This window comes from Nyctibius grandis, chromosome 21, assembly GCF_013368605.1.
Source record: "Nyctibius grandis isolate bNycGra1 chromosome 21, bNycGra1.pri, whole genome shotgun sequence".
NCBI lineage: Eukaryota > Metazoa > Chordata > Aves > Nyctibiiformes > Nyctibiidae > Nyctibius > Nyctibius grandis.
In genome coordinates, this window is record NC_090678.1 from 4,258,602 (window position 1) to 4,283,816 (window position 25,215).

The 25,215-nt window shown below is 38.7% G+C and overlaps 1 protein-coding gene across 8 annotated transcripts in view; it reads left to right on the forward strand.

Moving 5' to 3' along the window:
- RABGAP1L (RAB GTPase activating protein 1 like) overlaps positions 1 to 25,215 on the forward strand; it is a 257,691-nt gene that overhangs the window by 25,181 nt on the left and 207,295 nt on the right. For all 8 annotated transcript variants that reach the window (XM_068417064.1, XM_068417065.1, XM_068417063.1 and 5 more), the window contains 8 exons: positions 656 to 866; positions 2,840 to 3,014; positions 3,373 to 3,533; positions 4,325 to 4,435; positions 8,764 to 8,830; positions 10,767 to 10,869; positions 12,473 to 12,639; positions 17,866 to 18,010. In XM_068417064.1, coding sequence (XP_068273165.1) covers positions 656 to 866; positions 2,840 to 3,014; positions 3,373 to 3,533; positions 4,325 to 4,435; positions 8,764 to 8,830; positions 10,767 to 10,869; positions 12,473 to 12,639; positions 17,866 to 18,010 — 1,140 coding nt within the window. The remainder of the gene's footprint in view (positions 1 to 655; positions 867 to 2,839; positions 3,015 to 3,372; positions 3,534 to 4,324; positions 4,436 to 8,763; positions 8,831 to 10,766; positions 10,870 to 12,472; positions 12,640 to 17,865; positions 18,011 to 25,215) is intronic.

Consider the following 25,215-nt stretch of genomic DNA (forward strand, 5'->3'; position numbering starts at 1 on the left):
AACCTGATTACTCTGATTCCATACTTGATTAATTTTTCTTCCACCTTTCCTCGCGTTTCTCAAATGTCAAAACACGTTAAAAAACCAGAAAACAAAAATAACAGCAAAACTCCCAAAAGCTCCCTCAGGATCGCCCCTGTCCATAGTAGCGTGATAGTGGAAAAAGAACGTTCCACTTCTGCTGAGTAGAGGAACAGCTATCCTTTTTCTTCTCTCCAGCTCCCCGATGGTTTCATGCAGTTAATACAGCTGTCCCAGGAATGTCAACCACGTTTATTAATTCTACACAAGCTGCAAAGACATGGGAGAGAAGAGAATTAGAGGCATCTTTATGTAAAATGATGAGTAGGAATTAGAAGGAGTTATAAGCAAACTGAAGAAAAGAACATTTGGGGAATGGAGCTTAAAGAAAAACTGTGTTCTAGCAGTGCTAAAAAGAATCAAAAGGCAATTTGTCCCTGTGCCATACTTGGAGAATGAGAATAGAATAGACTTAATATTAAGCTGCCCAATGTATTTCTTACTGTTGGAGCTGGACTTTTGACTCCCATGTCCATTCTCAGAAAAAGTGGGACATTTTGCTGTGGAACTCATTCAGAAAACAACTTGTAAAAATAAAAGCAAATCGTTAAAGAAGTGGTTTCTTCATTTTCAGAAATCTCTGCACCAAGGCCACCTTCTCCCAGTGAACCCCTGGAAGAGGACAGCGTATTGTTTAACAAACTGACTTATTTAGGTTGCACAAAGGTGTCTGCCCCTCGAAATGAACCGGAAGCTCTGCACGCTATGGCAAACATGAAATCCTCAAGTCAAGCCCCTTTACCCGTAACGCTCTATGTTCCAAACATTCCAGAAGGCTCCGTAAGGTAACATACAAGTGTTTCTTTTGTTACTTGCACAGACACATGAAAGGCGGATTCTGACTTTGTTACTCACACAGGGAAGTAGAATTGCTGGCCTAAAGTTTTGTGCTTAAAGTTCTTGCTGAAGACAGTTATTTTTGAGAAATTCCTCTGAAGCAACAAAAGCATGCTCAAATTTAACATGCAGCACACAGGTGGTGGTCGCAGTTGCCATACAGTGTCAACAAAAACATATCGTTCTACCTGCATCTCCGTTCAAATGTGATAAGAGATACACTGGAAAGGGAGAGCTGATCATGCCCGTTTTCTCCCAACCTCCCTAGTCTGTAATCACCTCCAAGGTGAGACAGTAGTAGTCCTGCTGGCCTTGGGTTAGCTGAAGAAGTTTCTGGTTTAGACTCTTCTGTATATGTCGAGGACTTGAGATGCTAGTCTCTATTTCCAGACATTGCCATGCTGAAGCTGAGTCTCACCTGTGTCTGTCTCATGGTGTGAGTGCTGATAGTGGGGAGATACTAGAAAACATTTGCTTGCCGCATGTGAGAAAGGTATTTTAATTAGTGGTGAGAGAGTCAAGGGTTCTTAATCAGGGTTCACTAAAGGCACACCTGTAGCAGTCTTGCATCCAGAAGTAGGGAGCCTCTCAATATTCAAGATTTTTGTTTTTATTTTTAGACTCTGATACCAAGATATCTGAAGGATATGGTTAGATTTCCTTCCTTTCCTGTACTCTGCCTCTATTGACTATCACCTTGTGCAGAAAGACAGAAGGACCTGCAAGCACGTGTATTATTTTCTTCCATTTTGCTCTTTGAACCCAATTTAAGATTTTGTTTGACGTTACGGCGATATTTCATTTGAATTAGGAAATTACACGGCATACTTTTGTGATGCAACTGTCACATAGACATGAGATGTTAGGTGTACGGTGCCTGTTTTCGTAGCCATTGCAGCCATTCAAGAAGGTTGTTTTGCAAGTGAAACTGCAGGTTCCTTTGATCTTTAATTGCAGAGGACATCATTAAGCGAAGGACTGCCTAAGAATCTGCACAGAACTGTAAAGGTGAATCCATGCATGACATGATACAGTCCATCAAAGTTCAGGTGACACCAGTGTCGTCTTTGAGGAGTGTTTCCATCCCTGGTATCTGAACACTTCTCATGTGGGGTTCCATTTAGCATGTCCCACCAATATTACAGTATGCTGAATCCTCTCTGGCTTGTCTTGCCTTTAGAAGATTAGTCCTTTATTTTTATTGTCACAGACTTGGGATTCTGTTCCAGGTAACCAGTGTTTATTCACCGTTGATGTGAATGTGCATATGGACAAGTAGCGAAAAGACAGAGGAGAACTGTGTAGCTCTATTATTCTTTAAAACTCTCTGTCTAGTGGTCCGTCTCGAGACCACCACACCTGTTGTAGTCTTTACAGTTTCCAAAATATTCTTCAGATTCTGAGTTTGAGAGGAACTTAAAATTTTGTATGAGCCCTTAGATCTGTGATTAATATTCACCTGAACATGGCAGCAAGCATTTACTAAGCTATGTAGTTGTGTAGATTCTGAAGAAATAATGTTTTCTTAATGTTTTCTTAAACACAGATTTAAATTTGTTTATAATGTTGAATTTTCTTTGATCTTTGTATGCAAATCACTTTTTCATGGTTGCTGTGGTTTCTACGTTTCTACTCATGTTTTTCACGACCGATTGCAGAGCAATGATGGTCGTTGTTATTGCATGGTACTATATTTGCATTATGGAATATAAAAGAAATTAAGCCAAGGTTACAACCAGAAACATTTACATCTTAAATTTGGAAAGCCTGACATGTATGTTCCTACTGCCCATCTCATGTACTTGAATTTAGTAGTTATTACAGTTTAGATAGTTGTTTATCTGATTGCAGAAAAACCTTTCAGGTAGGCCTGTTTTTACTGACCTTTTTCTTTGATCTTCCCTGTTCTTTCCCTCGACAGAATAATCAATCAATCAAGCAATGTGGAGATAGCCTCTTTTCCAATCTATAAGGTGTTGTTTTGTGTGCGTGGACAAAATGGGACTTCAGAGAGTGACTGTTTTGCGTTTACGGAAAGCAGCTGTGGAACAGAGGAGTTCCAGATTCATGTTTTCTCCTGTGAGATTAAAGAGGCGGTAAGTATTAAATGTTGCACAGTGACTGGTAAAAAGGATACAGGTGGTATTTTAAGAAGTTGTCCAGATGTGGAAATGGTATATAGTGTCTTGAAAAATATGTTAACGCATGTATAATGAGTTTCACAGAATGTGCAGCTAGTCATACATGAATATTAATATAGTTTAATTAATTTCTTTTTCTTTTAGTATTTCAATAAAATTCCAAAGTGCACTGTAATGGGAAGATTTAGAAAGCCTGAGACAAGTATTCTGTTTTTCAGAGTAATTTTGTGACCTTCAAAACCACATCACAACACCCCATTGAAAATACTCTTTTATTTTTGGTAAAACTCTCAATTCTTTTGCTTTTCTGCAGGTCAGCCGAATTTTATATAGTTTCTCAACAGCATTCAAACGTTCTTCCAAACAAGCATCTGATCACGTTAAGGACTTTGTTCTTCCTACTCCAGATAGTGACGTGTACACTTTCAGTGTTTCCTTAGAAGTCAAAGAAGATGATGGAAAAGGAAATTTTAGGTAATCTGAATGGAAAGGGAAAAGTAAAAATCTCTTTGAAAAAAGCATATAGCTCCTTGCGGGATGCACAGCTACTGTGTTGCAGTAGGATTGATTTGGCCTCTCTTCCTAAGTAGACTTGTTATAAAAAGGAAGCTGTTGCTTTGCTTTTACAATATTCTTCTTTGTATCTTTTCTATAAAAAGATTAAAAATCAGGATATCTTTTTCAAGTTAGTATAAATGTGTAAATGGAAAAGATAGTAGGAAGTCTGTTACAAACTTCAGTCAAACAAATTTTCTTGAGTAAATACAGTCTAGTGGTCTCTTTTTTTGAGATTTTTTTTTTTGAAGATAAGCTAATGAATTCCAAATGTATTGAAGATGTAGAAAATGTAACTTCTCTAAGCATTACAGAGGACAAGGGAGCAAAGTATTCTTTGCCTTACAGTTAGTTACGAGATTTTTTGTAATGGAAGAGAGAGAGTTGATAACAATTCTGTGAAAGTGTCCTATTTATTTATTGCCTTATAGCTGCTATATAGCATATTTTCTATCATTTTAAAACCCAAAATACCCCATGCATTGTTGGATACACTTGTCTAATAACTCCCTCAGACGATTAGCATACTAAGTGTGAGCCTACAGTCTGTTTTTCTTCAGTGCCAGTTTATTAACTTGTGAATAAAGGAAGAGAAGGTCTCTCAAATAAGTTGAGCCTTTAACAGTTTAAGTGGGCTGCTACTCTTTTCTGTATTGAACAGTTAATATTCTCTACCTGTGCTAAAGAAACTTGTTCCTTTATTCTTTTAGCCCTGTGCCAAAGGATAGAGAGAAATTATATTTCAAGCTTAAACAGGGAATTGAGAAGAAAGTGGTGATTACTGTTCAGCAACTCTCGAACAAAGAACTGGCCATTGAAAGGTAAGATTCTTATAAAATAATGCAGGTTAAGTTTGTGAGAGAACAGTATTTAATGTACATTTCCCTGGCTTTGCAAGTTATGTGGCAGAAAAAAATACAATAACACAGAAAGCATTATTGCACAATATAATTAATTTATAGGTGCACAGTTCAGTTTTAAATTTATTTTGAAGTATTTGTGTGATTTTTAGGTGCATAACCTGTAATACTCAAATGTTATTGGTTTTTTTTGCCTTTTAATTGTTTTCTTGAATGTGGTGTTAGGATACTTAGGGCATTCAAATACTTTTGAATTTGCTTTCTGTTGGTTTTAAGTAGTGCAAAAACATAATTTATTGTAAACCTGAATTACCAGCTTCTCACTGTTCAGTAAAAGTAACCAAGCTATGTTGTCTGAGCTATGTTAAACCTTGGAGCACGTTAATCTGTTAGATCAGTGTACTGGAACACTGCAGGTTTGGACTCAACCTGCTGGTTAGAAGCAGCAATCTTTTGGTGTAGTCTTCAAGATGAGTAGGATTCCTTTGTAGTTTTGTTCTAATAAGATTCTAATGTTTCTCTTCAAGTGATGGTGAGGAGCTCAGGAATGGTTGATGACTCGTTATATTTTCTGGAAGTTACATGAGAGGGGTCTCTTTTGGGCAGAATAATCTGACCTTTTGTGCAAAGCATTTACACAAGCAGTGGACCATGCATGCGAAGAATAACAGTTAGCTAATGTGTTCGTTAACAGTAGACTCTTGTTACTACAGTAGTAGCAGGTACTGTATTAATTTGAAGTAGGAAATGCCTTCTCAATAGCTCATTTTTTAAAAACAGCAAATACCACCAGATGGCAATCTTATCAAAAGAGTAACAATAGGAGAATTCAATTTTAGTGAAAAGGGAATTCAAGAGAACAGGAGAATCAAGGAAAAAACCCCACAACCCTCCCAAAACTCAAGATTGATTTCTTCCCATGCTTTCAAGCTCGTTTCAAAAATTAAACTAAAATTTTAGATAAGGAATATACAGCAGAATTTTTATCATCATTCTTTTGTGTTGTAAAATTGTGCTTTTGCTACTTATTGGCTTTAAAAAAAAATCATCCTATTTTCAATGTATTTTTAATTTAAATAATTTTGGCTTCAGAATTCAGTTAATGAATGATGAACTCTTTTAAGCATTTCTGAGTAGTATTTGGTTGTTGTTTTTTTTTCCCCCAAAAATCTTCCTTAGAGATCAGCTTTTATTTTCATGTTGTTTAGGATATTCAATTAGGATGTTATTTTTTTATCACCACAAGCTTTGCTGATAAAGTTATTTAATTGGCATGACACACACAGGCTTGTAAGCCATTTTGTGTACTTACCTGCATAATATTAAAATTCAAAACCAGTATAAAAGGTGAATCCAGGTCACATCAGTCAGTGAGCTTCTAAGCAATTTAATGTGTCCTCAAAAGTATTTCTAAGTGGAAATTATAGTGTGAAAAAATGTTGCTGAAGAAATTTGGTCTCTGGCCTAAAGAGTTCAAGAGTCAGAGAAGAGTCTCAGAAGAGTAAACCTGGTATCACTCCGAGAAACTTGCCATCTCCTGATGTTCAGATAGGGCCTGTGGCTGGGTTAGGTTGATCGGGTAGGTTACTCTCAGTTGAGTTACTTTGGCTCTTCCTGCCTTTGTGGACTGTTTGACCTGGGTTTTGCTGGTTTTGTCTAGGTCAAAACAAATAAATGATGTTCATCCCTGTCTCCCAGGTTCGAGTCATGTGTGGCACTACATAGGTTCAGTCCCACAACATGGGGTATCAAGTCTCAGTTGTTTACAGGATTTGAGAAGAAAATTCTGGTTAGTAATCAGGGAGCTTTAAGAAAGTTGTTCTGAAGAGTGAAATAGCCTTTTGTTCTGAGCAATAAGAGCATTGAGTCTGTTCTCAATACAGTGGTGTTTAAACATAGTATGCTACCAGTCATACAGGAGAGTTAATACCAAGTTATGTAGGTGTAGCTTAGGTTAAAGTCTAGACTGGAGTCATGTTTGCATGTTAATACCATAAGCCTTATCAGTGGGTAAGCATTTGTATTTATATAAATGGAAATATGTATTAGTGAAGAATAATTTCAGTTTTTCAGTTCTCTTTTTTGCAAGTCTAGAAACTAGTTGAATTTCAACAGAGCAGTGCACCTGCACGTAGCCACTTGGTAGCCAGCTGTAAGTGCATAAACCCCAACATGTTAGAAGTGGCAAGGCTGAGGCCCACAGTCTGTGCAGGTCATTTTGAATCTTGGGGGTGTGGTTCAGCCTCCTCAAATCAGAGGCTTAACATGTTGACAACTGTGTGTGTAAAATCTAGCTCCTCTGCAAGTGAGGGTCCTGAGCTCACTTGAACTCATTTTGCTCTTTGAACTTAGTGGCAAGAGAAACCCTCAGTCTTCAGGTAGCAGGATGCTGCCAGTCATCATAAGTATCTGCTTCTGTGAGAGGCAGGCGTTACTTGTTCCTGACTCCCGCTCTTTTGGAACCATACCTCCCAAAAATTTTGTCTGGCACACATCAGAACTTGTGTACATCTGAGAGAAGCACAGCAAGAGCTAGGATCTGTGAGCTGTTACCTTTGAAAAGCACAGATATTTTGCCTGCCTCTGGATCTTAGACTTGCAGTTGTTTTTAGTAGATGCAACAGAAGCTAGTGACCCCTCTGCTATTAGAAATTATAGCCCTCTCAGAGCTATTTCTACCCCAGAAACACACAGTAGTAAGTCAGTCTGCTGTAATGTTCTGCCCAGTCTAGTCTCAGAGAGCAGCCTGCTTGTGTGGTTACATGTAAGTCCTAGCATCCTAGCTGCCTTGGTTGCTTTACATGGCACTGCATTATGCTGTATAGAGAAATCAAACTTGTCTACTGTTTCATTTACCTCTTTGATTTTTAAGATTCTAGTAGTGAAAGAGTACGGAGATGTCCAATTGTGGATGTAAGTTACTGATTAAGTGTAATGAGGTGGAAAACGGAAACAATATACCCAAACGTAATAGGGGCAAACTTACTAGATGGTGTAGTGATTGCATATCTTAAGGCTTTTACAGTTAATAGCATTATGAAATGATAGTTACTATTACATCTCTGTTCATGACACAGTGTGCTTGCATGAAAGCTGTGAAGCTAGTCTGTCTTCATTGCTAAGCTATGAATGTTCAAATAATGTCACGCAATTTAAGTTTGCTGAAAAATCTAAGTTTTCATTTGGGTGAGTTGCCCAGATGACAGAACTGCTTTTGTTCAGACTTAGAGAAGATGGGAATGGGGCCTTTTCCTGGTACATTCAAATACCCGGTGGGAGGGTATGGAGGAAATGGAGCCAGACTCTTCTTGGAGGTGCAGAGTGGTACGATTAGAGTCAATGGACACAAGTTACTTCCCTGGCGAGGGAAGGGATTCTGTCCCTCTGCTCTGCTCTTGTGAGACCCCCCCTGCAGTGCTGCGTCCAGCTCTGGGGGCACCAACAGAAGGACACGGAGCTGTTGGAGCGAGTCCAGAGGAGACCACGAAGATGCTCAGAGGGCTGGAGCCCCTCTGCTATGGAGACAGGCTGAGAGAGTTGGGGCTGTTCAGGCTGGAGAAGAGAAAGCTCCAGGGAGACCTTCTAGCACCTTCCAGTACCTGAAGGGGGCCTACAGGAAAGCTGGAGAGGGGCTTTTTACAAGGGCAAGTAGTGATAGGACGAGGGGGGATGGTTTTAATCTGAAAGAGGGGAGATTGAGATGAGATATTAGGAAGAAATTCTTTCCTGTGAGGGTGGTGAGACCCTGGCCCAGGTTGCCCAGAGAAGCTGTGGCTGCCCCCTCCCTGGCAGTGTTCAAGGCCAGGTTGGATGGGGCTTGGAGCAACCTGGTCTAGAGGAAGGTGTCCCTGCCCGTGGCAGGGGGTTGGAACTGGATGGTCTTTAAGGTCCCTTCCAACCCAAACCAGTCTGTGAGTCTGTGAAAATGGACCGGGGAGTGAGTGAGTTTTTCTGCCCGTCTCCATCACTAAGGTATAGGAATTGTTGGTATCTTTAAACTCAATATTCTAAGTTGTCTTAAAGAATAATGGATTGTTCACAAGTTGGACACTAATTTCTGTCATCTTTGTTCTGGAAAATAGTTTCATTGTCATTTTTATAATATATATTGTGATGTTTCCTGAGCGTTGCCATAACACTAACAAAAAATTACTAAGAAAGGTTTTCTTTAAATTAGAAGCAGTAGGTGGCTGTGCCATTATGTTCAAGAAAATACTTTTGTATTTTGAAAAGCTAATATCTTTTTTTTTCCTTCCTTTCATTTTTTTTTTTTTAAATAAACTTCGCAGATGCTTTGGGATGCTACTAAGCCCTGGACGAAATGTGAAGAACAGTGACATGCATTTACTAGACATGGTAATACTTAGCTCTGATAACCTGTGTGGTAAGATAGAGGTGATTTAAAAAAAACCAAACAAACCCCAACAAAACAAACCTCTAATTTGTTTGGTTTTGTTTGAGTTTTGTTTCTTAAATTCTGGGGTTTATATCTTTGAACTGCTTGTATGTTGTTACATACGACAGGTAAAACATTTCAATTAAAGTCAAAACCTGTGGCATCTGTTTTTTGTTCAGTTTGTGAACGACTGACGAGGTCAGCTGACTGCTGGTTGTTACAAATAGCTAAGCTTTCTGTACTGTGTTAAGCGTTGCCTAAAAAATTAGAGCAAATAATTGTTTTTGTTTGGGTGTTGGGGAAGTGGTCTTATTTTTTCCACCGCACTGAAAACATTGTCTTTATTTGCTTCAGTTGAATTGAAATTCATGCTCAGAGTTTGAAGTGTTCACTCGTCTTCTACAATCTTGATTTCTTATGAGTTGCTTTAAAAGAACTACCAAATAATGATACTTTCTGTGATGATATGAGTTTACTTTCATGCTGTGTCTAATACAGCCATTTTCAAGGGAAGAAGCGCTTGAGTTAAACCAATCAGACATTTTGTGGCTGTACAGTTATCCCAGTTTTGCCTAGTCCATTTCTTTACTCATGTTGATCATTCTGGCTATCAGTATTTAGTTCTCTTGTCAGACCTTTACTGGCCTGTTTGTATCTACTAGCTCATTTTTCCTGGTTTCATTTGCTGACATTAGTTCTGATTTTCCATTATTTGATTAGAAAATTGAATGAATTATAGTGAATTACGGAGTGTAATGAATTGGCTTCTATAAATCTATATAACACCTTTTTACTGTATGGACTGTGTATTTGAATTCCTGTCTTTACTCCACCTATAATTCTATTTACATTTACATTCCAAGTATATTTAACAGTGGGATGTAATGGCTTATTAGTTCATTTCTTGCCTCTAGCATGTACATATAAATTAGTGTTTTCCTTTCAATCCCCTTTCTCCCTGTTTAAATCTGGAGAACTCGGTCACTCTTAACTGCTCTACCACAAACTGGATTGCAGAGTAGGAATGTCGCTCTCCTTTCATCTATGAGGAGGCTGCCACACTGACCTGTTGGATCCATGGGACCTGTTCCAGAAAGCTTCAGGAAGCACGTACTTGCCTCCTACTAGAAATAGTTCGTATGTGCAGGTCATGTACTCAGATTGTTCCTAGCAGGTCTGTAGGAAATATTTGTAGAAGTAACAGCTGTATAGTATAAGATTATTTTAACCAGCTATAGAGGCATTGCTGTTATTATTAACTTTATCATATGTGGCTGTTCTGACTGTATTTGCATACTGACCTGAAATTTGGCTCTTTAAATCTCAAGTTCCTATGAACTGGAATTCCAGTCCATTGGCATTTACAAATATAAGTCCATGCCTGACCACCTCAGGGAAAACCTGACAGAGGTAGAATTATGGAGTGGGAAAAAATCAGCCTGACCTTGGGGTTGGAGTTGTTAAGGTCTTACTCTATTAAGATTTTTTTTTTTTTTTCTGGACCATTTCTGTGCATACTGTAGGGCTAGTTTAATTTTGTGAAGTCTCTTGTAACTCATCCTCTCCTAACAACCACCTCAGCTGCTCAGAAAGGAGAGTGGCAGATATCCCACCATGCTTTGATGCTTATAGTAAGCATTAACAAAAAATGTTGATAAACTATCTTGTCTTCAGTTTCTTTTATAAAGTTTCTCCTCTTCTAATGTTTCATCTTCCTCTCCCATTTCCCTATAACTTTTCTGAATCCATTATTTCATATTCTTTATTTAGATTGTGTTCTCAAGAGCAGACAGAGTCTTACTCTGAAGTTCCTAGAACTATTTCCCCTCCCCATGCTCAATCACTTTGATCTCAAACCACAACTCTAAGAGAGTCCTGTGTGTTTTTTATTTTTAGGAATCCATGGGAAAGAGTTCTGATGGGAAGGCTTATGTAATTACTGGAATGTGGAATCCTAATGCACCCATGTTTCTAGTACTTAATGAGGAAACTCCTAAAGGTAATTTAATCTAATTTGTAAACTTGTTTTACCTGACATGGGTTTGATGTATGTATTTTCTCCTGGGAATCACGGTGCATATGTCTGAGTACAAACACCATTATGTTCCAAGAGTCTGTGACTAGGAACTTTTCTGTATAAACATATGAAACATAGAAATGTGAATAGTGGCTCATAGAGCTGTGTGTCGCTGATTTGGAGACGTTAAATTAGTGTTTGGGGTTTATGTGCCTGTTCCCTTGTTTGGTCCTAAGCATGCAGGAGTTGTTTTCCACCTTCTGTACTCAGCAAAGCGGTGTAAATCCTAGGCATTGCTGCTCTCTCTTAGTTTTGAGGTGAGTTCATTACAAATAGCATTACATCTCCATCATCTTCGGGCAGCTGGAAGTGACACGCTGAAGTGCTTGATTATATAGCACAGTTTCCTGTCACTAGAATTGAGGTTCTCTGATGTGATGTAAAAGGTCTGAATGCAAATCTGGAGTTTGTTTCCTATCCCAAGGCAGAGCTCACATCAGTTCCTTAAAGGCATATCCAAGTATATACAGCCAGCATCACTGTTACTGCTGCTGGATTTTCAAACCACATTATTTCTAGTAGCACATAGGCAAAACTCTTGCTTTGCAGCTTGACACAGTTTCTGTTTTATGATATGACTTTGTGTGTGTGTGTGGTGTGGTTTGGTTTTCTGGGTTTGGGATTTTTTTTGTTTGTTTGTTTTTTTAAATGCCCACTTGTCTCTTTGGTCTGATAAGAGAAGAGAATCTAGGGATCCATAATGTCTGATTCTAAATGTTTATTTTAAAAATCTATGCTACCTGCAAGAAAGATATCAGTTGTGATGCAGAATGGTGGTTCCTACCTCTCTCTGTGATGAATGTTTCCAGAAGCAGCAATCCTTATCTTGCACTGTAAACCTGCAAGATACACTTGGGCTATTTCAGTCTCATCCTCTGATCAGTTGGTCCTGCATTCCCGTCTTCCTTAAAAGCCATGCTTCAGTATCAGGAAGACGGAGCTATTACAGATCAAGATCACTGATCCATGCTTTGCTTTAAAAATATGTTTTGCTGCTATGAGGACTGTCTGACCCAGAGAGCTGGACAGGGAAGGGTAAAATGTTTTAAGTCCTTGTAACTGACAGAGTATGGGCATGGACATCAAAAAATTGTTAGAAGTGTTTCCTAGTGTTGTGAGAGGATTTAGGACAAACAATGCTGTAGGGGCCCCTTGACACTGATTTGCTGTACGAATACATATTCCCTCAGCAGTCAGTTTACACTTTAAAATGTGAACTTATCCTGTGCACGTTCCTTTTGCCTGATATGGATGATGTATCTTAATGCTGTTTTCTTTACATGATGTTTTTCTCCTGTCTTTAAAACAAAGGTGTATTTTCTTTGTTTTAAAAAGCTACCAGATTTACTTGGTATGCTGTTCAATGCACGCTCTCATTGTATGCAGCAGGCATGTAGAGTGTAGAATCAATAATTATATAGAAAGGGTTTTCAACTTGAACAACAGTTTACTCCTGTCATTTATTGTTTTGAGAAATTAGAACTTTGGCTAATTTTTCTGTATGTGACTTACTTTTGTGTTTTAGATAAGCGTGTATTCATGACCGTGGCAGTGGATATGGTTGTTACTGAAATCGTAGAGCCAGTCCGGTTTTTGCTGGAGACTGTTGTGCGTGTGTATCCTGCCAATGAGCGCTTCTGGTACTTCAGCAGAAAGACCTTCACAGAAACTTTTTATATGAAGCTAAAGCAGGTATTGCAGGTTTGTTTTTTAAAGGGAAAATTGATGCTGGGAGCATTTTTGTCTGTCCTAATTTGGCCTTTATAAAATTTAACATGGCATCTGCACCTCAGTAGTTTTTCTTTTAACTATTTATTGCTGAGATGCTTAAATGCATAATGCTTAAGTAGCATATATAAATGTTCAATGTCTTTGTACACTGAATTATAATGAGTCATAAGTCGTTGGCTTATTTCATGCAATCTGGCCTGTACGCAGACATCTAAAGCAAGTCCATTTGACTGGTAAAACTGGGAAGTAACTCTTTAATTGTTCACTGTAAAATCAACTAATATGTAACAAAGGGAAGTCCTGGCTACTGAGGTGCAAAATGTGAAGGTAGGTGGCTGGAAGAATATAATCAAAGTCAAAGGAACCTAAGGCAGAGGTTTAAGAGTTAGGCTATTACTATTGTTTTTTCAAAGTATCTGAGAAGGTAGATTTCTCCATGTTTTCAAAAAGAGAAGTTTGGAAGAAGATTATCTGGAAAAGTAAGTTCTGCTGTGTGGAGAAGTTGCCATCCAGCAACCCCATGGTTGCTGATGAGGTATAAAATGAACTACGTTCTTATCCTTCACTCCCCAGGGCTTTTTGAAATGTGAGGCTAAGGGCATTATTTTTGCAATGATTTATTAAATTAGTGTTGTTTGTGTGATTTCTTACTGATGATTGTAACCTTACGAAATGTTCAAATAGCAGTACAGAAATAATCATTTTTAGCAAGGTCTTCCCTGAATTATTTCAGTTTTAGTCCCTTGGCGTCTGGCTTTTAAGTCAAGTTGTACAAATACTGCTCCACTCTCCGGAGGGAGGAACATGGTTAAGATGAAGCTTAATGCATAGTTGTGCATTCCCTCTATGTTAGCTTTCCCAGTCCTGTGCTTGTGATTAATGTGCATTTATTTCTTCCTCAAGCACTGAGAGCTGATGTATCCATCTCAGTGTTTCTTGAATAGTTATCTATTGAGTAGAATACTAAAGTCTCTTCCATTTTTGGCATTGGGTGAGGTACATAAAGTCTGTATGTCTGCCCTTTATCACAACAGCATCCTTCTGCAGCGACTGTTGACCTCCTTTCTCCAAAGGCTTACGCTGTGGTATTGGTTCAAACAGTGAACAGCAGAGGCTAACTATATCATTTGCATTGGAATAGTGGCCCATCACCTTTGACTAATGAAACCAAAGAGCAGTGATTTAATTTTACTGAGTCGAATGTGAATATTTGAGATGTCATCTTCCTGTGGGGTACAGTAATAGGTCTGAAAAAACCAAGCTATGTTGGTATTACACGGCAAAAGTGCTGCTGTGTTTAACACTTAGCGAGTAAATAAATGTCATGCAATGCTGTTTCTGTATTTCTTCTAAAGACTAGCACAGCAACTTAGAATTTAAGAAAATCTGAGAAAACCAACTGTTATATGCAAATATTGATAATATCTACATTTTAAATTACATTTGAAAATATTATGTTCTCAACTGTTTGGTACTTATCTATAATCAGTTAAGCTTTCCTTTTAAATAACTTACAACTGCACTGTTTTTAGTTGAGTAATATGGATGCTTGCTGCTTTTCTTTCTCACCCCTTATAATGTGACAATATACACGTGCCTCCTCTCCCTGAAGAAACACATTCATTTATTCCTGCTGTAAAATTCTGAGGAGCTTTTCTGCAGGTTTTGGGAAAGGAACGCTTTTAATCTTTGTAACAATCTTTCTACAAGATTAGGTCCTGATCATGGATGACAGGATCTCTCTGACCTGTGGCAAGTCTTTATTTAGCCAGTTGTCAGCTGGATGGTTTATATTGCAATAGCTGTTCCTGCAGATACCTCTGGAAGACGCTGTACCTCAGGGCGCTCTTGCTTCTTGGAAAGTAACTTTGCAGATGGCATTGGAATCAGCCATTTGTGAACTTCTGGGGAGAGCAGTTGAGCTTAAGTAGATTTTAGGGAATGTAACAGTGGATTAGTATCAAACGCCTCAGCTCCAAGGTAGATGGCTTCTCTGCACAGGACAACGAATCCGGTGCTATAATTTCCTGCTAATGTAAAAACATAACAGGAGTGCTGTCAGTCATTGTGCAAATGTAGGGTGTTTGACTGGGGGTGAGAAATTCATGCATTCAGTCTGCCCAGTTCTGAGTTCTGGCACACAGAGCCCTTGGCAGGAAACTTCAGACTTGGGCTGTCTCAGCAAGGTGCCCATTCCAGTAAGGAAGCATCTATTACTGTTGTTCCAAAAGGAGCAAGCAATGAAATGGCATTTACCTCCAAGGGGCAAATGGGACCTGCCTGTATTGGCAGGGAAAAATCAGAACTCTTCTGAGGAAGGGTTCAGATAGATTTAATAGTCTGAACAGAGACTGGTGAGGTGCAGTCAGATAGAGGAATGACATAAATGCAGGTTGCTGTGTGATTTAGGATTGTTCTATCGGTCTGTCTGTCTCACTGTGTTACTCGTGCACATTTTCATCATTGGAACATGATGCTCATAAAGGTGGATTCTTCTAGATAGAAAATTTGTGCTTCAGGAAAAACAAATAGCCAAATTATTTACATTTCCTAGAGGTGGCTCTTGCAGTTAAGCAGAACATGTGCAAGGAGCTGAAGACTTGTAATTCTTGTAACATACAACAAAACCTATAGTACCTCATCCCTCATCCCTCAAAAATAAAAGCTATGGATAGTGATGGTTAATAATATTAGTGGCATCAATACTTGATTGATTTAACCAAGTACTTTGTAATTACTTGATAATGGTGTTCTGTGAGAATAAAATGGGGATAATGGCTCTAATATTGTCCTGCTAAGTGTTACAAAATGCAGGGTATTTATTCCTACACTCTGAAGTTCATTGAGCTGACTTTATGAGAAGTTCGGTCAGCAAAACTGTCTGATAACTGAGGCAATTTCTTCCGGGGAGTATTGGCTTTAAAGGAAGCAGATCTGAATGATTAATCTAAAATACAGTAGGAAAGTTTTCTCAGTATAAAATCATTTATATAGTGTCAGTCCAGGCAGTCCCTATTTATGCTCTCCATCTGTGTAATTTCACCAGCTTGTTGAAATTGCAAGTGCTGGTCAGCAGTTCATGTGCATCTCCAGCAAAAGTGTCATGGAGTCTTCCAACTTTATTGTAATTTTGTTTTTTAAACAAATTTAATATTCTCTAACTGAAATTGTGTTATCTTTCTTTTTCATGGTTAATTTGATGTTTTTAATATGTTAAAAAAATTACATTATTTTAACCAATTAGGCAAGTTGCACAAAGAACAAAATAGCACAACATTTTGGGCTGGTTCATTTAATCCAATCATTACTTTGCAGTTTTATGCAATTCTCTACAAAGTTATTAATCACTGCGTGTCACTGAATAATAATTGTGTTCAGAACTGTAACTCAGAGAAGAAACTAATACTCCTTTTATTTTAAAACTTGCAACCTTATATCCGGTGCTTAAAGTACAGGTAACTAACTGCTTTTTCATGTGAAAGTCCATTGAACATGAAAGACTTGGATTAAACCCTGAACTTTTCTAGCTTGAAGTAAGAAGAAAACAAACAACTTCCCCCTGCCCCCCAACCTTTGAGTTTGCCTTGAAAGTTTTCAAATTCCTAAAGAGACAGATTTGGGAGTGTCACGGTTTAAAGCTGGGCTGGCGATTAAACCTGCGGCAGATGCCCTCTGTTATCCCCCCCCCCTCCCCCCAGAGGGAAAGGGAAAGGGAAAAGGGAGAGAGACTTCTGGGTTGGAAAGTTAAAACAGTTTTAATAAACTATAATAATGAAAAAAAAAGTATAATAATAATAATAGAAATAATCAAATATATACAAATATATATACAAAACCAAGATTGAGCTCCCCTGAAGTCAGCCACGTCACCACCGGCACTGCAGGGCAGGCTCCGGGAAGGCCCAGCCTGGGCCTAGCGACGGTCGAGAGCTGGATTCAGGAACGCACGGATCGGGATCGGGGGCAGCAGGAAAACAGACGGAGTCCTCCCTGGACACCGGCCATAGCAGAAAGAGAGCGAGACCCTCGTGATCCCCCCACTTTATACCGAGAATGACGTGTATGGGATGGAATACCCTCGTTGGTCAATTTTGGGTCACCTGCCCTGTCTGCTCCCCACTGCAGCTGCGACCCCCCTTCGGCTCTTCACTCGTAAGCAATGAGGAATTCAGCAGTGACCTTGGTTTCTCTCAAGAATAAGTACAGCAAGAGCCTTTCTGCACAACATCCCTACCGGTGCCTCAGTGATAACTACAAACTTCGAGCGTTATCAGTCCTGGAAGCAGACACTGTCTGCAAAAACATGCAGTTAGTTAGAGGAGACTTAGCTGAAAGTAAAAATCACTGAAAGGAAAATCGGCCTGGTTTAGGCCAAACCAGGACAGGGAGAAAAACTGCTTTTACAGAACAAATTTCCACTGAAAGTATTCTGACCTCATAGTTACAGATACCACACTCAAATTTCCAAGTTAATTTAAGTGTAGATTTAGATATCCGTGGTTTGTACACATGCACACATGTGTATACATAAAAGTAAGAAATAAATAAAACTTAGGTTACAAAGGCAAATTTTATAGCCAGGTACAGCCAATATATTTCCCCGTTCAAAGGCATATATTACAAATTATACTCACTGGAAGCATGATGAATTTTTCTGTTTTTTTTTAATGAGTAAAACACTACAAGGAGCTTTTCACAATTTATGGCTTTCATGAGGTTTTGTTTCTTCTTTAGTCTTGTATTTACCTACTAAAAACTCTTTAACTTCTTTTCCCCCCTCAGGCATTCGATTCCTGTTCCTGTGATGTCAGTTACTCCAGTATTTTTCTTGTTTGTTTTCTCCTCTTTTCTTTTGCTGTGGTTTGTCTTTGACCTCATCTCACTATGGCTATATTTAAATCTGAAAGCTTTTTTTATCATCATTTGGAACAATACTGGTTGTTAAGAGGCAGCTTTGGAAATAACACAGTTATGTTTGTATTTTCTACTTATAAAACTTAAACAGAGCTGTTGATTACTGCCAGTCTCTGTATGCCATTGCAAAGAAGTCTGAGGGGGTCTTGCTCGAACTATTGTTTAGCCTTGATAGGAGATTTGTTTGTACGTGTTTGGGTTTGGTTTTGGCCTACTATTAGAACTGTGTTTATCAACAGTGGGGACCTAATACATACACATATTTTGTTTCAGTCTGAAGGAAAAAGCCACACAAGTGCTGGGGATGCAATTTATGAAGTTGTCAGTCTGCAAAGAGAATCTGCAAGAGAGGAAGAATTGGTCAGCCCAACAAGTGGAGGAGGGCCTGTATCATCGCAGGAGGATGAGGCAGAGGAAGGTAAGTGCAAATGAGCACTTATAGTTCCCGTAGATAGTACTACTATATTTCTGCTGTTAATTTACTCATTTAATTCTTCCTATTTGTGTCTATTACAAATACAACTGGTTTGGACAAAAAGATTAAACATAATTTTCTACTAGCAGCAGTTCTTTAGTAATGGCATTTTTACCAGCCCATTATTTGGAGTTCTCCCAGTAGTGGCAGCAGCAAATGCATGTCCATTTTTCTCTGCTTCAAAATGTTTCTGCTGCGCTTGCGCTCTGCTTACAAGATAGAAAACCTTTTCTAGAGGGATTTTCTTCTGATCAGAAGCCATTTGCCTTGAATGTGCTGCTAAAGGACAGCATTAGAATGGGCTTTGAAATGGTGGGCTTTAAATGCCTGTTTGTAAGGAAAAACTCAAAAAAATCCCAAACAGACTCATATGGGGAATTCCCCCACCCCCAAACTGTTTGCTCAGCATGTGGTTTGTTTTCCCTCATTTATAACTAGGGCTTATCAAAATATCTCCTGGTTCAGCTGGGAATCATGTTTGGGGATTGCTGCTGTTCTTGGACCCAGCATATTTGCCTGCCCCTTCTAAAGCTAACAGCTCCTCAGTGTCTTTCCCACTGGTGTTTTTTTGGTTTGGTTTGTTTTTTTTTTTTTGTTTTTTTTTGAAGACCTTTGACCTACTGTCATCTCCTTGTAGTCTGAGGGTTAGCCCATAGCATTCAGAATGGGCTTTCTACGTGCCGTTTTTGATCTGTATGTCTGACCTACCAGAACTCATAATTTTACAAAGTTATTCTTCAGATTTCTGGCATTGTTCTGTCAGTGCTATAAAAAGTCTCACTTATTACAGTGGAAATGACTTGGATGAGGGATTAGAGTGCGCTGTCAGCAAGTTCGCTGATGACACAAAACTGGGAGGAGTGGCTGACGCGCCGGAAGGCTGCGCAGCCATTCAGAGAGACCTGGACAGGCTGGAGAGTTGGGCGGGGAGAAATTTAATGAAATATAACAAGGGCAAGTGTAGAGTCCTGCATCTGGGCAAGAACAACCCCATGTACCAGTACAAGTTGGGGGCAGACCTGTTGGAGAGCAGCGTAGGGGAAAGGGACCTGGGGGTCCTAGTGGACAGCAGGATGACCATGAGCCAGCAGTGTGCCCTTGTGGCCAAGAAGGCCAATGGCATCCTGGGGTGTATTAGAAGGGGTGTGGTCAGCAGGTCGAGAGAGGTTCTCCTCCCCCTCTACTCTGCCCTGGTGAGGCCGCATCTGGAGTATTGTGTCCAGTTCTGGGCCCCTCAGTTCAAGAAGGACAGGGAACTGCTAGAGAGAGTCCAGCGCAGAGCCACGAAGATGATTAAGGGGGTGGAACATCTCCCTTCTGAGGAGAGGCTGAGGGAGCTGGGTCTCTTTAGCTTAGAGAAGAGGAGACTGAGGGGTGACCTCATTAATGTTTATAAATATGTAAAGGGCAAGTGTCAAGAGGATGGAGCCAGGCTCTTCTCAGTGACATCCCTTGACAGGACAAGGGGCAATGGGTGCAAGCTGGAACACAGGAGGTTCCACTTAAATATGAGGAAAAACTTCTTTACGGTGAGGGTGACCGAACACTGGCACAGGCTGCCCAGAGAGGTTGTGGAGTCTCCTTCTCTGGAGACATTCAAAACCCGCCTGGACGCGTTCCTGTGTGATATGGTCTAGGTAATCCTGCTCCGGCAGGGAATTGGACTAGATGATCTTTCGAGGTCCCTTCCAATCCCGAACATTCTGTGATTCTGTGAAAAATTCCTTCTTGATTCTTGCTTATAGGTAAGTAGTTGGATATTAGTTTATGCAATACGAATCAGATCCCTGTGACTAATACAGTCAGGAGCAGACTGGTTACATGGTTACTCTCTTCCAGTTACAAACAAAAAACCCCACGTATCCCAGGTGACGCTGGGCTTACAAACCCCACAGCCAAGTGGTCTTTGGTGAATTGAAAACCTACTGATTCCTGGGACAGAGTGGGATGGGCACTGACTATCACTGTTATTCCCTCCTTTGTATCAAGTACCTCTTCTGAATAGTAAAAATACTATTTTCTCTAAAGGAGCTTTTCTATTTAATGGGTATTTGGGATTGCTTTGCTGTTCATAGCAAGAATTATTTCAGATTTGACCTTTGGGTTTTGTGGTTCAGTGTAGCATAGTTTAACGTTGGTGGATGTTCTTTTCATTGCTGGATGTTTGGGTTGTAGAGTCAGAACGTTTTGTGGAGCTTGTTTGGTAGGATAGGGTTTAAGTAATTACTTGAATACTTTTATTTATATTGCTTCTTACTGGGAAGAGTAAAGCTCTGTTCCAGAATTTGATGAATGTAGCACGATTAGTAATAATGTGGATATTGTTCTGTTGGTACTATTATGGAATGGCTTTATTTTATTATAGAGCAAAAGTATTCCACTGGGGTATGAACCTAAGTTTAACTTTGGTTTAGTTTCCTAATGCTAGTTTCCATATTTTAAATGTAGATTACTTCCTAAGAGAACACATTAAAGATATCATGATGTGACTCTGTTCTCATGGAAACTGCATTCAGAGTTATCTGCCTAGAAGTTATCTGTCCTAGTGGATGTGCAGGTTAAATGAGTCATTCGCAGTTGTTCTAAATAAATCTCTTCATTCTTTTTCTTTCTTTTTCTTTTCAGGGTACTAATTATGATGATGGAAAAAAGCCCCCTTGAGTTTACAATGTCTTGTCTTAGCCTTGGAAGAAGGCTTGTTCTTTTCTTTAGTGTTAAGGATAGTAGCTACCTGGCCATACAGGGTTTTTTTTCCTGCTTGCAACCTAACTAGGGCAGATGTGCGTTGTACGGACTTTCCTATTTCATAGGCCAGAGGCTGGTGTTCCCATTACAGATATTGGGGATTATTATCTGTTCTCTTTATATTTTTTTGCTATATCCTCATATAATATCCTCCATGCGCACAGCATATTACTTAATTTACTTCAGAAGCACTATCCATTGCAGTGTCATTTGTATCGTGCTGTAAGAATGCATGCCTCGTTTGCACCTTACCTGATCTCTGTGTGCTCTGGGTGTGTGTGTACACACAGCTCAGGGGGGTGTCTATATGAATAAAGATGTTCATAAAGAAGCATTTTTTTTCAATACTCTTTTTTCTTTTTGTTTCAATGAAAGGCCAGACGTGATTCCCACCCCCCCAAATAATGATTTAAAATAATTACTATACTAGTGTTAGGTGTAGTCCCTTTCAAATGTGCAGCAACTGCATATAGAAAATTGAGATCGTATATTCCCAAAATAACATTCTTACCTTTTATTATTCTTCTCTCATTTTAGCTTTATTTTTCATCTGAACAGCTCTATATAAAAAAATCAAGATCTTTGCAAAGATTGCGCAATAGCTACTTAGAGATCTTTCAGATCAACCACATTTTAAAAAAAAAAATTATTAATATTGTAATAGATATTTCTGGCAACCCAGTCATCTAAGGTTCCTTGCTTTGGAGAGAATAACTTTTAAAATGTAATTAATATTAATTATTTCTTGTTAAAACCTAAAATGTAAAGTACACTCCTTGATAAGAAGTTTTCTATTAAATTCAGAATATAGTTTAGAAAGATTAGAATATATAATGAGGAAATTCTTAAACTTTCTGGAAAGGTTTCAAATAAAATGGATTTAAGTATCAATAAGCAGAAAAGTTCCCTGTTAATATTTAACTTTGACTAGAACCTTGTAACAAGGTGCAGAGGACAATTGGTTGAACTAATCTTTCTCCTTTTTGGAGCATTAAGAGTAAGTGAGAACATGTACAGAAGTGATAGTTTGTACATTGCATTATTCAAAACAGACAAAGCTGCACAGTGTGTTTTTATTGCAGTGTCATTCTATGGCAGGATGAAGTGGCTGGCTGCATATATGAGCCTGAGGGTTGGAGAAAATTGCTTTCCAGCAGAAGGATTCACAAGGGGAATGTAGTCCTAGGAACAAATAACAAAGGAGAAGGGGAAGAATAGGTTGGCTTCTTTTACCAGTGGTGCCTGCCTAGACCATACATGAAATGATGATCATCCTTTGGCTCTAATATTTTAATTTCCTTTTTTTCTTTTTAAACTATAATATAATGTTTCAGGAGAATGCTAGATAACTCCATTTGAGTTTCTTCTTGAATCAGAATAATGTTAGAAGGTTAAGGATCACTGTAAGTGGGAGCAATTCTGTTTAAAAACAGGCAATAGTCTTTAAACTGATTGTGAGTTGAAGATTTTTTTTTTTTTGCTGAAGTTTTATGTGGTACCGAGTGTCTGGTTACTGCTCTTGTTCCAATCCATAAATTGCCTGCAGGGTAGACATGGATGTTTAGCAGACATCCTGAAGCAGGTAATTCATGACAGGTAAAATATAACATGCCTACCAAGCCTCCAGAAATAACTTTCTGAGCAGGAGTTGTAGATTGCCTCTAGAACACTCAAATGACTTCCAGGAATGCAGTACAGTTTGGGTTGGGTTTTTATTTGCTGCAGCAATAGATTTCTTGATGGTTTAGATATTACATTTCTGGCAGCTGGGAACTGAGCAGGGATGCAGTTGACAGCATAGTGGATACTGATGCATGAACAGTGGATTTAAACCAAAAAGAATTCTACTGAAATGTGTTTAGGTATTGGCCTTTAATAAGATGAAATTTAATCTTTAATAAGATTAAATTAGGTATAAGTGTGAAGCTGTAGAAGTAAGAAAGGGCAGCAAAAGAGGAGAAATACAAAACTTAAGAGGGTAAAGCTTTCTCTCTGTGTTCTCTCTCTCTGTCTTAACTCTAAGAACAAAAAGAAAGAGATATTATACAATAGAAACATTAACGTAAGAGCTATGGAAATTCAGCGTGGAGGTGGTGAAATTTGACAATGAAAATAGAAATGAAACGATAGAGGACCCCGAAAGCTCCAAAGAAATCTGAGTGTGTTGTATTGGACAGCACAAAAAGATGGTGCGTGCAGTAGATAAGAAGTGGGCAGTACTAGATGATCGGAGATAATCAGACTAAATTAGAGCGCTATGTCAAATGGTGTGGGTGGTTAGAGGCTGTTTTCAGGATTTAAAAAAGCAAAGGAGTAGAGGAGGTGGTGTTTAGGAGTCAATAGAGCTGTTGAGAGTATTTGGTGATAAAACAGGGGTTTACGATGAGGGATAGTGTGAACAACTGAGGGTGACTGAGTGAGAAGGATGATAATTAGTAGTGTGGAAATAGTCAACACTGCATTTTTATCCAAATTAAAAGTAGCTTTATGTAATTCATAGGAACTGTTTGTTGCATTAATCCAATACAGAGTAATGTTGGTGGGTCCTAAACAAGGTCAATTAAATTTGTATAGGAATCTCTCTGCTATCTCCATAAAAATGAACTAAAACTTTATAAATCCAAAATCCATGAGGTCATTTGACTAGTGGCCATCTTCAGACCAGAATCCTTTGCTGCAGTTCCATAAGAGATGAGTTTTAACATACGTGCACTTCTGAAGAATGCAGATCTATAGTTTCCAAATGAAAATATTCCTGAGGTATATTTAAAAAAAAATAGAGGGCAGAAGACTGTGTTTGTTTAATATGCCCTGAATGGTGGCAGTTCGTGTTGATAGTTACAGTTGTGTATAAATGTGCTCATGCAAGTATGGCCTTTCTGTTACACGGCAAGTATTTGAAATGTTTTGAATTTGAAGCACTTCTGTGCATTATGGAAGTATTTAATGAAATTGCAGGGTTGTAAATGAAATGGAAAACTGAGGAATTTTAAGGTTGTTTCTGTTCTAGGTTTATAGGGAGACGGAAGTACAGGGAAGGTCACCTGGCTCGGGCTCAGGTGCTTTCCTGTCCTGTAACCCGGACTGTGGCTGGAGTTCACTTACAAGCCAGGTTTGCAGGCTGGGCCTTCAAGAAATGAGTGGGATTTACTTGGAGCTATTATATTCCCCTCTTCTTCTCCAGTCTCCACAAGACACTCCTGCAAGGTGCAGCTGGGAGCACATTGTAGGTGGGGATTCTTTGGTAAAGTCTGTTGCTCATGCTGACTTTGTGAAGTTCAAGGCAAAATACAGTTCCATAGTTCTGGCCTGCGGTATGAGAATACTCCAGGGAAATCTGTTGATGACTTTGGTTTATTCTTGCAAAATGATGGGAAAAATTACTTTCAAATTAAGGGAGTTTTCAGTTCCTTGGGTACATAGGTGAAATCTGTTTCTTTGATTTCAATCCTTTTCTTATAGCTTACATAAAATCACTTCAGATTATGGTACAAAATAGACATTTTTCAGTAATAAATGAGCATGAATTGGTGTTTGCATCTTGTCTGGAAGCAATTGCAGATTATTTTGAAGGTTTTGGATGCTTTATTTTGGTAGTGGTTGTCTTTTCCTTCTCTGCCTATAAACAATATGATAGTTTGAAAGTAATTTGAAGAAGGATTTTCAATCCTCTTGGCTTCTTAGGAATTAGAAGTTCCTATTGTTAGAGGATTTTCTCAGGTTTCAGTTGTGAGTACCATGGTTTTGTGTGGCCTCGAGCTGCCACTACGATGCTCATCTAATTTCACATTTCATATCATTAAAAAAAATTGCCTTATTTAACCACTTTTATATAAAGATGATTAAAAAGACTTTTCTTGACAAACAGTTCCCCCCAACTTTTTACTTATAATTATTAACCTCAAAGTGAGATTCTTGTCTTTTTAGTTTTGGTTATTAGCTTTCTAGTATTTTGTTAAGTCTAAGTTATAATCAAAGTGCCTTGAATACTGCCTTGGCACTTTAAGTAACTGCCAGGCGATATATAATTTTTATCTGTTTATAATGTTGATTTTTTGTTTTTGCAGTTGGTTATATCCAATATGGCAGTAGATACTAATCTACAAATTTGTAAATTACTAATAGGGAGTGAGGATTTGCATTGCCTTAGGATTGTGACAGCATCTCAAATGTGATTTTCCTGCTTGTTCTCAAAGATGTCAGTTTTCAGACAGCACGGTACATGTGGAAAGTGTTTGTATTTACAAGAATACCTCCGCTGTGCAGCGTTTAGTTGGCTTTGTCATCTGCGTGGGAGGAAAACTACTGAACGGAAGCAATAATTTTTCTCCGTTCTTTTATTCAGCTTTAAGCATATCTACATCAAATTTAGGTACGTCATGGTGGCCCGCCTGTACGTTCAC